General features: G+C 40.3%; 1 protein-coding gene across 9 annotated transcripts in view; it reads right to left on the bottom strand.

Moving 5' to 3' along the window:
• Nucleotides 1-15,748, bottom strand: part of LOC118257452 (sodium/potassium/calcium exchanger 3-like) — a 310,704-nt gene that overhangs the window by 90,368 nt on the left and 204,588 nt on the right. The window contains exons 16-19 of one of the 9 annotated variants that reach the window (XR_007708050.1): nt 14,691-14,756; nt 12,801-13,660; nt 12,635-12,712; nt 11,254-12,189 (exon numbers count right to left, since the gene is read on the bottom strand). The exons of 7 other annotated variants lie outside the window; for them this stretch is intronic. Coding sequence is in view for 1 of the 2 variants with exons in the window: in XM_035565478.2 (XP_035421371.1) it covers nt 13,511-13,660; nt 14,691-14,756 (216 nt within the window). In the remaining variant the exon portion in view is untranslated. Of the gene's footprint in view, nt 1-11,253; nt 12,190-12,634; nt 12,713-12,753; nt 13,661-14,690; nt 14,757-15,748 lie in introns of those variants that run through there. One more of the 9 variants, XM_035565478.2, reaches the window with a different exon arrangement.

Genomic DNA, 15,748 nt, shown 5'->3' with positions numbered 1-15,748 from the left:
AGTGGAAACTGGATGCATCGGAACCTCTTATAAAACACTTAGTCCTCATTACTACTCTGAGCATTACTGAAAGTATCACTTCAGGAACGACTTCAAAGGACTGGACCTTGTAACCACAGCTGGCCAGGGTTGAACGGTCACAGGTACAGAATCCTGCCAGCTTGGAGAGTGACAATTAACTCATACTATCCTATGGCTTCAAAAATTAATTTACTTCAGTGCAGTAATTTCAGACCTATATTGTTGTAACCTAACAGAAATTAGCTCATTAGCTAATAGCAAATACAATTCCCTCAGTGTTTGTTTCTGTAGAGGAGTCTGACATGTACAGTTCACGTGAGCCAGCTAGCTTCTCCGTGAACTACTGTGGTGCACACAGCTTTACAGCAAATGTATGTTAAGTGGTGGAGGAAATATGAGGTATAAAAACCCTCTTTTTTTCTTTCTTTGCTCCCTCTCCAGCTCAATGCTCATGTCAAAAGAGTGGTACCAAGTATTCTCACAATTATGCCAAAAAATGAATAAATCGCTGGTATTGTGACCTACAGGGGTGTTCAATGCCTATGTCCAAGCATGCCCTGAAGTGTTAAGTTAGTAAAAAGAGAGGATATTTTTATTGATAAACATTATATTGTCTTAGTGTAGATGTCTGACACATTATTAAATCAAATGACAAAACATTTAAAGTAATTCATTCTAATAAAACTTTTTGATATTCCATAGACAATAGTGCTGTGAATTTTGTTTATAGTATAACACATTAAAAACACAGAAATACAAGTTTCTAATTTCATAGGTTACCAGCAAACAGAGAAAAATGCATGCTTTCTTTTCTGTTAAATTTGTAATTTACACAGGCAAGTGGAACAACTATGCATAAAAGACTATTCTACAACAAGCTGTAAAACAAACATACAGAAAGACTGACCTTATAATACTCGTACAAGTATGACAAAACCATTGTAACTCATTTCAAAAGGTAACAAATATTTTGTCTGTGGCTCCACCATGTTAACATTTCTAAGCTGACTTAACAAAAAGCTATTTTGAATAGAACAGTATTACTATAAACCACTGATTTTTTTTTTTCTGGCTGACTGTAAATAAACATATGCATTATGTGCATTCACACTCAGTTCCACCTACATTTTCTTCCTTATGGTTAGGAGTATCACACAATCTTTGCATTCAGATAACATTGTTTGATCCTGAATTGAACAAAAGGTGCTTGTATCAGTTGCGTTTTTTTTGCTGTGCTTCCTGCAGCTTCACTGCACCATCAAGTAGAAAACTTATCATGCATGTAATTCAACAAAATCTGTATGGTTTCATCACAGTTAGAACAAGCCACAGTAGGGATTGCATTCAATGGTTTAAGACTCCAGTAATGTTACCAAAACAAGTTTTCCACAAGAGCCCCAAGCAGTTACCAGATCCCAAGTGGCTAGCTGCTGGGCCAGCAGATGCCTGAGCCCCACCGTGCCCAGAGAGGGCCGAGAAGCACCAGGCCTGTCTGCTTGCTGCACTGGCCACAGCAACACTGGACCACAGCCGAATCTTACCGAGGGATTCCAGGCACACGCTACTTTGGCAGACAGCAAACAAAAACAAACAAACAAAAACCACAAAACAACCAAAACGAAAAACCAGAAACATCTTACTTTGGTTTCAGTCTTGAAACCAAACATTTAATGTGAGAATGAACAGAATTTATCATTCCGCTAATCATCTTTTGCAAATGCTGCCTGCATTAAGGGCCTAGTAATGACTCCCAGCTTTAAAAGGACAGGCAATGAAGACAATAGAACTGCTCCTCAAGGGAACATTAAGCAAAATTCATTCCTAAATCTTCATTGCATGGCAAAGACACAGTCCCTCTCTCAGGCATGTAGACTGCTACAGGCATGTTTGCTCAAACGTTTATGTAAAAGATAAAATGCACGCTTGTGAAGCTAGGATAAGAACTGAGTGAGAGGCATTATTCCTGGCGTATCTCTCCCCCTCTCCCTGATAAAGGGATGCCATGTTTCTCCCTGGGGAGAAACCCCTTTCATCAGGAGGATGAGTTGTAAAGATCAAATAGTATTCAGGTAAAGCACTGCATAAAAGCAATCCCTGCAAGGCTTGCCAGCATCCCAGCTAAACAGCAACCAGCTGTTTGTGATGCCATAGTACTCTTATTTGCACTTGCTCTCCCTGTGTGCAGTATAAATATGGATTCACACTTGTGTCTTGTGCTTATCACGTGCGTAAAAAAGTCCTAAGAACCAAGTTATTCCACAAACTTCCCACTTTGGAGTTTTTCCCCGTTCTTTCATGAACTCATCATATCTTAGTTTGAGTTCTGTGCTTGCTCAAGCATCATATAATTTCGTAACACAATTTTGAGATAAAGAAATGTATGTTACAATCAGACATTTTGATTCACCAGTGAGATTACTGAAAGAAAAGGATTGTTTTCTGAAAATCCAGGAGGAAGAACTCATCTGAAGTCTGTTCTTGACAGTATGTGGAAGTTCACTTTATGCAAATCTTGACAAATATATGAATAATTACGAAAGATTTATGCAATACTTTATGCAATCAGCCTTATCTTCTGGTTTTTTTTTTGTTTTGTTTTTTTTCCTAATCTGAGAAATCCCCAAGTCTTTAAGAGGTGCTGAAGTACAGGCTTCCAGCTTCCCCCCCGCCCCAAGTAAATTTTTGTCTGTAAAATGACTCCACCATTGTTCTTTTATTTCTCAGCACTGAGCCCTACTGTAATTCATATTGACAGCAATGACACGTGATGTATTTTTCTACAATGGAGATCTACTGACCTACCTGAAAACAAAGCAACACAGCAGAAACAGGGAAGTACCACATCTGTGAGTGGTGGGCTCATATTACTGCAGGATTTCAAGGGGGAGATCCTTGTCTGCTGTAAACGGTAATCACTATTATGAAGCTGGGACAATATATGTCAGCTTCACCCAAGCACTTGCTGGTACATGAAAACTGTTTTAACGAGAAATCATTACATTTAACCAGAGCTGAATTAACATTAATTGTTAAAATGACCTGTGAAACCTGGGCAAGGGAGGATTATTTAAAAAAAACAGGAACAACAACAACAACAAAAACAAGAAACTGCAACAAAAAAAACAACTAAACAAAAAGACCCACCCTACTTGTTGGTATCTTAAGAAATGTGAATTTTAATTGCTGAAAATGGTACCTCGTGACAGTGGTATTACAAACATGACAGAGTGAAGTAAGTATTTGCTATTTATATATTTCTGCTCTTGTGATCAAGCCGTGAGCATTGCAGAAGCACCTTTGGGTCTCTCAGTGTTCCCCAGCTTCTCTAGTAAACTAAGTTACGTGAAGCAGCTGAGAAGGTCTTGACATTTTTTGTGGCCACTCAGAAGAATGTTACAATGCTTTCAATGGTTTAATCTGCCTAGTTCAGGAAAACCTGCTTTAGCTTTAGGTGGGAACTGAAATTAAGTTCCTAATACTCCTGCCAGCATCTTGATCTGGAGGCTCAACACTCAGTGAAAGATAAATAAATAAATAAATCATATAAATACTTCAGTGCAGAATTTCCTAACCTTCTCAATGTCTCATGCATACTGTTTTTTCCTCCTGTTTTTTAAACCTGTATTTACATTCAGAATATGCAACTGGAATTTTGAATGAGTAATAATATTATTATTATATTATTGGATGTACATTTTTATTATTATATTACTGGATGTACAAAGATAAGCAGTTTAAGCTTTTGACCTGCTGTATTGTAGACATACAGCTGCCATGCACCATTAAAAACACCTTGCTAATACAATGCGGAAACAAATAAAAACTCATAACCATCTTTTATATTTATAAATAGATACATGTGAAACTACTTTAAATACTGATATAATTTAGCATCTTAGTAATTGCCATGACAGGGCTTTATTCCTAAGCAAATGGCAGCCAGTTACTACAAGGCTTTATTTTAACAACAGTAGACATACTAGATAAAGCTTGTGTGTATATATATATATCTATGTTACTTGAATACAAATCCATGTTTATACATTAAAAGAAAAAATAAGGCCAAAAACCTGCCAGCAAAATTATATGAACTTATGACTGATTCTCTTAGTAAAAACAGTACAGCAGAGTTTGGCTCCATAAAGCTTAAAGCGCCCAGGTCAGATATAGAATCACCTACTTAGATCAATTATGTTTATTGCATAATGAGTGCCTTTGCATAACCAAAACTGCAAACAGGGTTGTATCCATATTGTTCATTTTGCAGTAGTCAGAACAAATATACAGTGTATTTGTAAATGAGTCAGGAACAAGGCCACTGAAGATATAAAATATCGTTACGTACAAAGTTCCCTTTGAAGAGTCTTAAAAGACCTCCTATGAAAACTCTTCCCCTGTAGTGTGTAATTACTGGTTATTTCAGTGGTTTGGGGCATTTTAAAGGCAGATGGTAGGCATACACTGTCTTAGAGTCTGGTGGTTTGAGATCAATGTGTCAAGCAAAGATATCCTTGCACTTTATCCCTTCAAATTAATGCATCAAAAACTCTATCCTATTTCTATTAGCCCAGTGCATGTATCTTGTGTTAAGGAGGGAGGTTTAGGTCAGCTTTCAAAGCCAGTGTTTCAGGTTGTGAGAGAGTGGAAGCAAAACCTTGCATCTTTGTAACAGAAGGAGAAAATTAAAATCCTAAGCACACTAGCAGGCTGTTGGGTGTACAGGTGCGTCTGCTTTTGAAAAAGAGTTCATTATGCCTCCCAACGCTTTTACAGTATCTGTGTATTTCATTTCTGTCAGAGGTCCTCCTATATACAGTGTCTTTATCCCAGACAGATGTGCCCTCCTGAAACAACTGTGCTCCTAGAACTGTTCACTGCACTGCTTAAACAAACTCCCATTGTTCTGACCAGGGCACCATTGTGCAAGCACCTCTGCTAGACAGAGTGTTGTCTTCAGCAACAGCACAAGGGAGCTGGTTGCAGAAGGTGGACAAGGGTCACTGCCTCTTCATCTGGCACAGCTCCAGACATAGCACATCTGTCCACAGGCTGGTGCCCTTGATGCAGCATGAGAGGGTGCACTGTATTTGTAGATAACATGAGGCAAAGTCAAGCCCTCATCATTCAAATGATCACAAATGACGGTATTACAGGGTGTATCTTCTCCCTCGCCTTCCCCCAGCTTCCCATTCCTTTCTCCCTTTGCTGTACAGCATAGCTGTCATTATCTTAGCAGTCGCTAAGAAAATTACAAGACATAATTCTAAGTCTGTAACAGCCAGGAAGGAAGTTTGCCTTCTGCTGAAGAGTGGATTTGTTTCTATAGCCACAGTGTGGCATCCTAATTAGCCATCCTACAGAAAATTCACCCTTCTCAACAAAGACTGTCCTCAACAAAGTGAAATCAAGAAGTGACATGGATGCTAATACAGGACCAAGTCCTGTAAAGCGTCTTCACTATCATAGTCCTACCAAGAGCAACTAACCCTATTTACACATAAGTTGCACCAGGACTCAAAGTCAGGATGTAAATCATGTTTTTGCAACATGACTTTCAACTTAATTTCAAGTGTTAGCTCAAGAGCAGTCAAATAGCACAATTCTGTTGACTTCTGAGGGGCCTGGAGACAACCCTTCATACTTCATAGTCTTCGTGCCTACAGATGCGGTTGCATGAAGCTGGAACACTAGAGAAAACTACTGCTGTGGTATTTTAGCCCAAAGGTTGAATGCAAAGTTCTTTTTCTAACTCTTCCAAAAGCAAACCAGACCCTCCAATTCCAAAAAATAAAAAAATAAAATAAAATAAAAATTCAAGCCCCACGCACGCTTTAGAAGCGCAACAAAGAACACCAGCTGAGTTCACTAGCACTAGCATACGGCGTGCAGAGGAACTGCCCAGCTCTCCTTTCTGTGCTAGTAGGAGCTGCTGATCAGACACCCACAGGGTGCCATGGAAGGTATGCTGCTTGCACCTCACCTGCAGGCAGCCCCAGGCTTGATTCAAAGCCTGTCTAGTTTGGTGAAGAAACTATGCTTTAACTTCAGTAAGCCCAGCAACAGGTCCTGTTTGCAGAGGAGAGCTGCTAACATGGGCTACTGCCTCCTTAGAGACCCACACAGGAAAGCACCACCTCAAACTGAGATCTGTAAAGCTAAATCTATTTTCCTAAACTGCATCAGTAATAAAAACCTTCTCAGTAGCTGACTCCTGGTGAACAGTTTTTAAAACTTTGACAAAGACTTTTAGAAGTCACTTTCCATATTTAAACCCAAGGCACATTTGGTATGGGCTCTCCTCATTGGAGTTATCTGCTCATTAATCATACAGTATTTCCTCCCTGCCTCTTCCAATGGGAACACTTTGCTGCAGCTGCTCCCTACGAGAGCCTACACTCTTTGACTTCAAGTGCTGCTTTTGTTGAGCACTTAAATAAAGCCTGGTGATGCCAAAGAGCTGGATTCACTAAAGTGAGCTTTTCAGCAAAGCACCTAAGCATGTTCTTAACTTTCAATGCACTGACTTGTGCACAACAAGGTATGAGCTCCAAGTTAAGCAAGGGCTCTGGTACTTAGTGGACTTGGAGCTTAGGAGCCTGGCCATGCGCAGCCTGACCAAGCGTGCCGGGATGAGAATCAGGCCAAGGAAGAGGTGTAAATATCCCTGTGCCCCTGCACTGGCAGGGTATGACCCCAGGAACAGTGGCAGTGCACTCTCACCACCATGCTGCAGGAATATGCACTTTGTGTTACCCCCTGGACCCTGAAAGCGCAGGGCTGTGAGAAATGAACCCGAGCTGAGCACTGCAGGCCGTGCCCATCCTGGCTGAGAGCAAGTCAGTCTGTGGCTACCCTGACACCCTCGCCCCATGTGCCACTGTTGGCCAGTGGATGTTATTACAGGGAGATGGAGAAGACATGGTATGGGACAAGAGCTGCATGGTGCTCAAGATTTCCCACAGACCAACCCAGTCATGGAAATCAGTAGCTGCACAGAATGAGAAACATCCCAGAGGACAAAAGCAAATCAGTGCTCCTGTTGTCCCATGGTAATTTACCTTTGAAAACTTTAAGTCTAGCATACACTAACTAAAAGTGATTGTACAGGAGATACTCCACTGATAAAACCCTTTTTCACAGGAACTATTATAACAGGTCTCCTTCACAGTTCTGGTGGTTTGCCTACCTCAAGGACTGATTTACCCAAATGACCTCATCTGTTATACACAGACCTCAGCGAATGAGTGAAGAGGTTTTTATTTTTCAGTCCTAAGAGCAGAATTTCCTACTGGTAATATCCCTATGATTACTAAAGAATGCTTACATTACAGGTCCTTCTCCACAAGACATTTCTGCAGTGAACTCCTTCCATGATGAAATCTCTGTCTCTACATGCACAAAGTGAACGGAGCTTGTTTCTTCCTTTGCTCAAATGTCTATCTGCTAGGAGACAACACTTATCAGAATTAAGGCTAGGACTTGGACCTATGGGAAATCTGTGTCTCTGCTATGAAAAAGGAGTAAGTGTTATTCCAAGCTAGCAGGGAAATATCAGTGACAAAGAGGTGTTGTGTACCAGCAGCCCCTTCTTCCATTACAGTACAAGATCAAAAAACATTCAGCAACAGGGATTACTCCTCTGGGAATCCCAGCTGTCTGCTTTGTCTGCCAGACGTGCTCATGGGAAACCTACAAGGCAAATACTCTAAATCTGAGTAAATCTGTAATCAGCTACAACTGTCCTCATAGGTTCAGTCATTTCCCTCAACTGACAATAAAAAGCGTTATGTGAAATTGTTGTTTTAAAGTTACTACATTGAGTTTTAGCACCATTCAAACTCTACCTGGTGAATGAATATTACGTTGACAGGATTTCTGTCTGATTCTTTTGGTGTGGAAATTTTAAAAATTGTTCTGCAAGGCAATTAGAAAAAGTGAAATAAAAAACTACCTAAAACATACCAGGATATAGTCATCTTAACTATATAAATACATTACAAAATCTGAAGCTTTACACAAGTTGTGCTTTTAAAGAAGCTTTCCGGAAATTAGATGTTTCTGCCCAAATTTCCCAGAATCATAGAATCTTTTAGGTTCGAAATGACCTGTAAGATCATCAAATCCAACCATCACCTAACACTGCAAGTCCACCGCTAAACCATGTTCCTAAGTGCCATGTCCACACCTCTCTTAAATACCTCTTGGGATGGTGACTCCACCATCTCTCTGAGCAGCCCGTTCCATTGCCCGACCACTCTTTTCATAAAAGAGCTCTTCCTGACCTCCAGTCTAAACCTCTCCTAGCACAACTTGAATCTGTTTCCTCTTGTCCTATCACTTGTCACTTGAGACATGAGACCAAAACCCACCTTGCTATAACCCCCTTTCAGGTAGCTATGGAGAACAATGAGGTTTGCTCAGCCTTCTTTTCTCCAGAATGAACAGTCCCAGTTCCCTCAGACCCTCACATGTCTTGTTTTCTAGTCCTTTCATATTCAGGAATATTCAACCTGGATAACTTGGCCTAAATCTTTAGCTATTTCAGGGTAGCAAATGATAGATTTCACAGCCAAGCTATATCTCCCGGTTTGCAATGAAAGGAATTGCCATTTTCTTCCCTGACTGCTTTCCAGCTAATAAAGAAACCTTTTCCACCAGGCATGGATTTGTCCATGGCTGAGATGGATTCTGGAGATTCAGACCAACAACTCAGAGCAGGTTATGTGGAAGTAGATGCATTTATGAAATATGCTTCAGATTTGAGGCCACTAAGCGCTCACTACTAACAGAATATTCATGTAAAGCTCCTTAGAGGTACTTAGTCACATTAATAGGAATTCATTTATCTATTCTGAAAAGAAAATAAAGAGTTAACTCATCCTTAAAAAAATACAGAACAACAGTCCTTACAGGAATCACTGCTGCAAAGATGTATATATACTGACCTTGCAAAAAACCAAAGGAGTTTTACTGCTAATTTTGAGAGAGGTCAATTTTCACTCAAATTAATGAATACTAAAAACTCTCTTCCTTTAAGCCTTGCATTATATTTGGTACACTCATTTAGTCTATTCAAACTGTAGTTCTTCTAATTTGAAGCAAAGTCACTGAGGTCTTGTGTATATTCAAACTTTCACCACTCTCCTTAAAAACACGGCTTTGAACTGATTCAGTTAAAGTTGTACAAAACCTAACATGGACAGTCTTACCTGGGTTTAAGTCTGTTATAGAGTAACTTAAGTTGGTTACCAATCAAGTGAAACTTCACGATTACAGGGTGGATTTAAATCCAGCTAAGCAGTGTCCATCGAGATTGATTTTTAAAGTACATATTTAAGCAGTTTAAAATTTCCAATGCTGAAATGTTGAAATAGATAAACCTGACACTATTGCATCTCTGTGAGATTATTTTGAAAGGATTAGGGCTTTCAAAAATCCTGATATAAGAAACATTTGTCAATCAGCAGAAAGTTATGGTTTTCTAAAAAGTTATCCAACAATATTAAATTTACATTTTATTTTACAAGTATTAATGTGGTTATTTGGAAAAGTCATATAAAAATACTGTTCTGTCAGCAGGATATTAAATGTTACCCTCAGGTTGCTCCACCTACATTGAATGTAGTGTTTCTAAAACTAGATTGCTGTTCTTCCCGATCTGTTTCGTCAAGGAAAAAAAAAAGCCAGTCATACATCTGAAAGTTCAGAATGAGCATTCGTTTTCACAGGCACAGACATCGCAAATCCAAAGCATGCTAATTAATTTCAATGACACAGCTAAAGACAAAAAGCTAAAAACAAGGCAGGAAGTAGAAACATAGAGGAAAAAAAAAACAACAAATTACATGAGTGAAAATCTCTTCTCGTGCACACATTTCAGATTGGTGTCCCTACAGCAGAAACAATCTACCAAAAAGTGCAGTACATCCAAAAAAATGAAAAACAAAATAAAATAAAATAAAATTCAGCTGTGATAGAGACAAAAGCAGTTTTTGCAGCATGACTTAAGACCTCCTCATGTCATTTCACTCCACCTTTGAAATGGTGTTGAAGGAAGGCTACTTGCATGCCGAGCAGAGCTGCTGGTAGCCAGGGACAACATATTTAACACCGATCAAGACAAAATCAGGTCAGAGCAAGAGCTGCAGTGAAGCGCTCTCCACTGAGGAAAAAGCTCTTTCATCCCCCTTTGAAATGCTCATTAAGGATTGTCCGAAACTGCCAGGAATGGAAACAACAACACTCGACTGGTCCCAAGACCAGAGCAGCCCCAAATGTGAAGGTGACCCTTGCTTTCAGAACAGCAAAAACCCAAATGAGTCACAGTCACATCCTGAGCCCAGCCCAACTCTGACCCCCTGGCCTCCTGCAGGTGGGAGCAGAGGCACCATGAGCAGTGGGACACTGTGAGCAGCGGGGCACCATGCCCCAGGCAGCGCTGGGCGCCGTGGCCCTCGCACCAGCAGACAAGGCCCAGCCGCCCTCACGCACAGCCTGCAACTCTCAGAACTGAATGCCCGAAGGAAAAGAACCCCTCAGCTCTGCAAGGTAAAGCTATTAGCACGTTCTGTACTTGCATATACCTGTCCAAGTTCTGGAGATGTCACACAGGAAGGATGCTAAAAATTGCTTAGGTTGTTGCTGTGGGGACTTTTCTATAACCTTTGATTATGCTAACAAACTCGACAGGCTCTCATTTTGGGAGACAAAACATTCAGTTGGTCTATTCTGTTCCAAACCAGGTGTGCACTGGTTGATTTGGTTGCAAATCACAAGCACAACTCACTGAAACTGTCAACACAGGAAGTGCTTATCAAGTCATACATAGCACAGATAATGGCAGTTCAACGTACCTTTTGCTTCTGCTTAGAACAAACAATTTGCAGAATATTCTTGCACAACACACACATTTCAGAACAAGCTATTTCAGGTTTCACATACAATGCAAAGCTACAATATACTACAGTATTTAATGCACATCAATAAGAAAGGTTCCTAAAAAAATAGTCATGCAGTTTTTGTGCCATGGGATAGGTAACAGCTATTTCGTAGAAATAGATCCAACTGGCTCCATTGGAGCAGCAGTATAAATATTCAAAATAGAAGTAATAATAGGCCCTGGATGTGCGACTTTGTTCTTTGTTCTTTTTTTGTTTTTTCCTTCCCCAAATCTGTCCCTTCTGCCAGCAAGGAAACACTGCTTTGGAGTGACTGCATCTTGCTACAAAGAGTATAGCTGTGTGTCTGTGGGGTGGATTTTATTGAAATGTGCCACATTGCTGCTAACATTGTTTGACTTAAGGAAGTATTTTAGGCATTTTAGTGGTTATTATTAATCTCATTAACAAAGAAAGAAAGAAACAACAACAAAAAAAAGCAACAAGAAGGTACAATGGGCTTCCTAACGTGGGCACAGTTAGGAGAAGGCTGCTTCAACAACAGGCTGCATAGCTCAACAGGTAGCAAGACAACTGCTTTCCAGAATGAAAAATGACGACGCAGATTTGTCATTGACTCTCTGTTCTCTGTCCCTGGGCCCTTCTTTCTTCTTGCCAGGGATCCACAAGCACGCTTTATTCACCAAGGCCAGCAGGGCATGGCTTTTTCCGATGGATTTCCCCAACATGCACAGTGCAATGGCTGCCAAAGCCTCCACACATTTAGTGTAACAAAGAAAGAAAATAGGGTGCAGAGCTGAATGGAAACCACAGGGTGTAAATATTTTGATTTACATCATTTTGTCCAAAGAAAAGTATGCCAAAATAAACACGTCCAAAAATGCAAATGAATTGCAAATTGGATGTCTGTAAATAGGATTATTTTTTTTTTAGTTGGAGGGTTCTTTCCTGCTATGGTTTAGGTATTTTTGTTGTTGGTAGTGGTGCTTTTTTTGCCTTTTTTTTTTTTTTTTTCTGAGACCTAGGGTTTGCTGTACTTTCACTACCAATATTTGCCACTGTTTGTACCATAGACAAAAACATTCACCTAGCTGGTACTATCTTAACACACTTCGTAGTAGAATGTATACAAGAAAGAAGAAAAACATACCAAATTAATCAGAAGTGATCAGTGCTTAAAGTAAATACAACAGCCAGCACTGGAAAGAATCCACAGTATCAATACATACGAATGTAGTTGTGATAGCATTTCTGATGGGGTGGAATCTGCCTGCGTATTAATACAGAATTATACAAAATTTAGCAAGGATACTGGAACAATGAATAGTTAAATTTCCACAATAACTTAAGATCTGTGAGCGAGTCTGCATTGGAGATATTCCACATTTTAAAAGTGCCATTTCTTTTTCCGTCTTTCTCCCTCCCAAAGGAGATGTGATGAATCCACATGATTTGTTATCAGATAAGTTCAACTGTTCACAAAAAAAGACAAATATCTGGCCAGGTCCAGTGTATTCTTTAAAGAGTGGCAAATTATGACTTCAGTAACTATGTCTGTGCAAAATATGCCTCTTTCCTTTTAAAGAAACCAGTGTCTGTAACTCATTTAGAAAAGTTTTGACACATACTTACGTCCTTCTCAGAACACATAAGACATAAACTATAGAATCCCCCCTAAACTACAAGAAATCTGATGAAGCAAATAAAGTTCTGACCTTCCATGTCCAGGTGTAGATCACTAAAAAACAGGATGCCTCCTTGGTAGCCCTCCTGGGCTGGCAATCAAACTATTGCTTGGAAATACCATAAACACGCTATTAATAAAACACCAACATTAATAGTAAAATGGTAGCAGTGTTTATCCTTTGAATCCACATTTACCTCACATTCCTCATCACACCTGTACAGGATTCATTATTTATGGTAAAGAGTCTGTCTGTTGCCTTGACAATCTTCTTTTAATAAACAGTAAGTCCACTCATATGCTGAGTACCTTGAATTAAATTCCCATATTACACTGCACTGTGACTTTTGGACTGTTACAGGAGACCCAGAGCTCAGAAGGAGAAGCTGAAATAGAGGACGTTGATCTCAGACAATAAAAAACCACAACCAAAACAAGCAACAACAACAAAAAAAAAGAAAAAGCGAAAAAAAAAGCAACCAAAAAATCCCAGAATTCTCCTTGAAAATCAGCCCCTGTACAATGTACCCTCTTCAGCATTGTACCAATAGTCTTAAGTCATAAATTAGATTAGTCTTCCATCAAATAACTTAAAAAGGAATTGTAGCAGACCAGTTTTGCCTGGCTTGATGCCAGTTAGCAGCCAGTTCACCTAGAGTCCCAGTCACTGTTCAAAAACTGAGCTAGGAAATTACATGAACGTTGAAAAAATAATCTTCACATCGATGCAGGATTCTTCCAGGTTGTGGGGGTCAGGGAGAGGGTAAACCAAGATGGGGCTACAGGTCCTATGAACAGTGAACAGGATATACTTCACGACTTGGAGGTGCACCGCATTCAGGAGATGCCAGCCGTGGTTTGTATTGCACAGGTAAGAAGGAAGTTCCTCCTGAGTCTGCCACCTGCATTAGTGATCTCTGCACATTGGCAAGTTCACAAAAGTGAAAACATTGAATTCTGTCATGATGGAGAAACACAGGAAGATGCCATAAAGGGAAAGGCACACACACCCTAGCTTCTTATCCAGTTTCCATTTGTTCATGTGGACGCCAAAAACCTAAAATAAACACAGAGTAAGCCACCACAGCAGGATAATTTTGAATAAAGTGGTAAATCCCTTTCTCAATTACAGGAGCATGAAAATGACTGTCCCCACACTGAACATGATCAACTGGAAGCAATCACAATGTAAGTACTGCAACAAGTAAGCTGAAGAAAATCTGAGTAGCTCCCCCGTAGTCACTGGAGCCACACTGACTTGCACCACGTTGATTGCTGGCCCAATGGCCTTACGTTTCTGCAATGAATTTCACTTTGGCAAGAACAATCCCATTTAATTCAACAGAAGTGCCTTCAAGTGCTATATTCCCTTCTCCTCATTTGAAATACTTCAAGTGCCTCTCTGCATCTCAATCTAGAGCTGAACAGGCTAAGGCTGTGCCTGAATTTGCTTGGTTTGCTACAACACAAACCTCTTGTAGTTCAAGTCTTGTGTACATGGGAATTGTGCTGATGTGCAATATGAAGGGCTGCTCCCCTATAGCAGCTGGTCTTAGGAGTTGGAAGATGTCACAAGGGTCTGCTAATCCTCTTCTCTTTATCTGTTCTAGTCTACTTCTATGCTGGACTTGGACAGGTCAGGGAACGTAAGCCACCAATTTCAATAAACGTTGTCACATCCAGGCAATATTTGTTCTGGCCTGTGTTGTATCTCTGTAAGTTTTTACACAGGGCCAAAGCAAACCATACAATATTTTGTGTAGCTGTTCAACAGGAAAATGGATCTTGTTATACATCGAAGGATCTGCTTCAACACTATCATGAAAAATGATTAGTGATTAGTAGTGGACCACCCAGGGGTTATCCTATGGAAAGTACGCAAATATGAGAGCCATCTTGTGACAGCAATAGCTTCTGCCAAGGGCCAGACTAAGGTCTTGGAAAGTTTACAATAAGAGTGACCATTCCTATCCCTTAACAACAGACTTGAAATTGCTATTGCACCTAGAGGTGAGAAAAGAACAAGTGAAGGAAATGTCTATAAAATCACTCTTTTGGAAATGAAGAACAAAAGACTATATACATACTGTGACAAAAACAGATGCCAGCAAGAGACCAACAGAATAGATAAGTCCTCTGCTGTTTAACCGAATCTGGAAGAGAAGGAAGTTTATAAAACTATGTCACAATTTCAAGCAACAATATTTCTCTCTGCTGATGATTCTGTAACCCTAAATTGCTGAATTGCTAAACACTGCTAAACAAGCTGTTAAAGCTAAGTCAGACCATTACATCACAGATTTTTTTTGCCTACTCTCTATTGCCAAAGAAGAAAATATTACTAAAGAGCAGAGTGATTAGGACCTGGTAGCATTTCAAACTGTTCCACTGCCACACACACTTTGTCTCCCTCATACTGTTACATCACAGAAATAAATAGTCTTTTTGCCAATTAACTCCTATTTAAGTCATGTAAGAACAAGTGGGGGAAAGGAATTTTTTCATTCAGTCATCAATTAGTGCTTCACAGTGGGGGAAACAAGCAAGGTCATGCACAAACATTTAATTTCTTCCCCACTCTCACCTTGGTGAAGGATGCAAGTCAGCCACCTCAAGGCCTGAGCCTCAGCTGCTGAAGATCATCAATGCTGATGCACTGTGGCACAAAGCCACAGGCCAAAGGTTACTTAGTGCTGAGGCAATTAAGGCAGAGAGATCAGGTCCTCAAAGCTGTGGAGCTATTTACCTGCTATTTTTAAGGTGTGCATTCTAAACTAAGGCACTCACCTGCATCTTTAAGCCCTAGATATGTTTAAACGCGTGACTTTACATGATGCAAACCTACAACTATGAATTAAAGCTACAGGGAGTAATGCCACCTCTCCTACCCCATTCCCCATCTAGGATCATGTTTCTCCTCCATTTCCCTTTCTTCTCTTTGAAGCTCGACCTCCATCCCTCTGGGCATTCCTGTTATTATCTCGAGTAGTATCGCTGGCAGCCTCCTCAAGGGAGCTCCCAGGGAAGTCTCTCAGGGCACTGCTGCAGGGGCCGCCTCCTAGGGAGGGCCACCTTCTCCAGCAGGCAGCAGGGAGGCTGCGTGCTGCCAGCTGGGCGGCGCGGCTGGCTGAATTTTAAACTTGCA

Source organism: Cygnus atratus, chromosome 3 (genome assembly GCF_013377495.2).
Source record: "Cygnus atratus isolate AKBS03 ecotype Queensland, Australia chromosome 3, CAtr_DNAZoo_HiC_assembly, whole genome shotgun sequence".
In the NCBI taxonomy this organism is placed as follows: domain Eukaryota; kingdom Metazoa; phylum Chordata; class Aves; order Anseriformes; family Anatidae; genus Cygnus; species Cygnus atratus.
The sequence above is the reverse complement of the archived record's forward strand: the minus strand, read 5'-3'. Positions and strand labels throughout refer to the sequence as shown.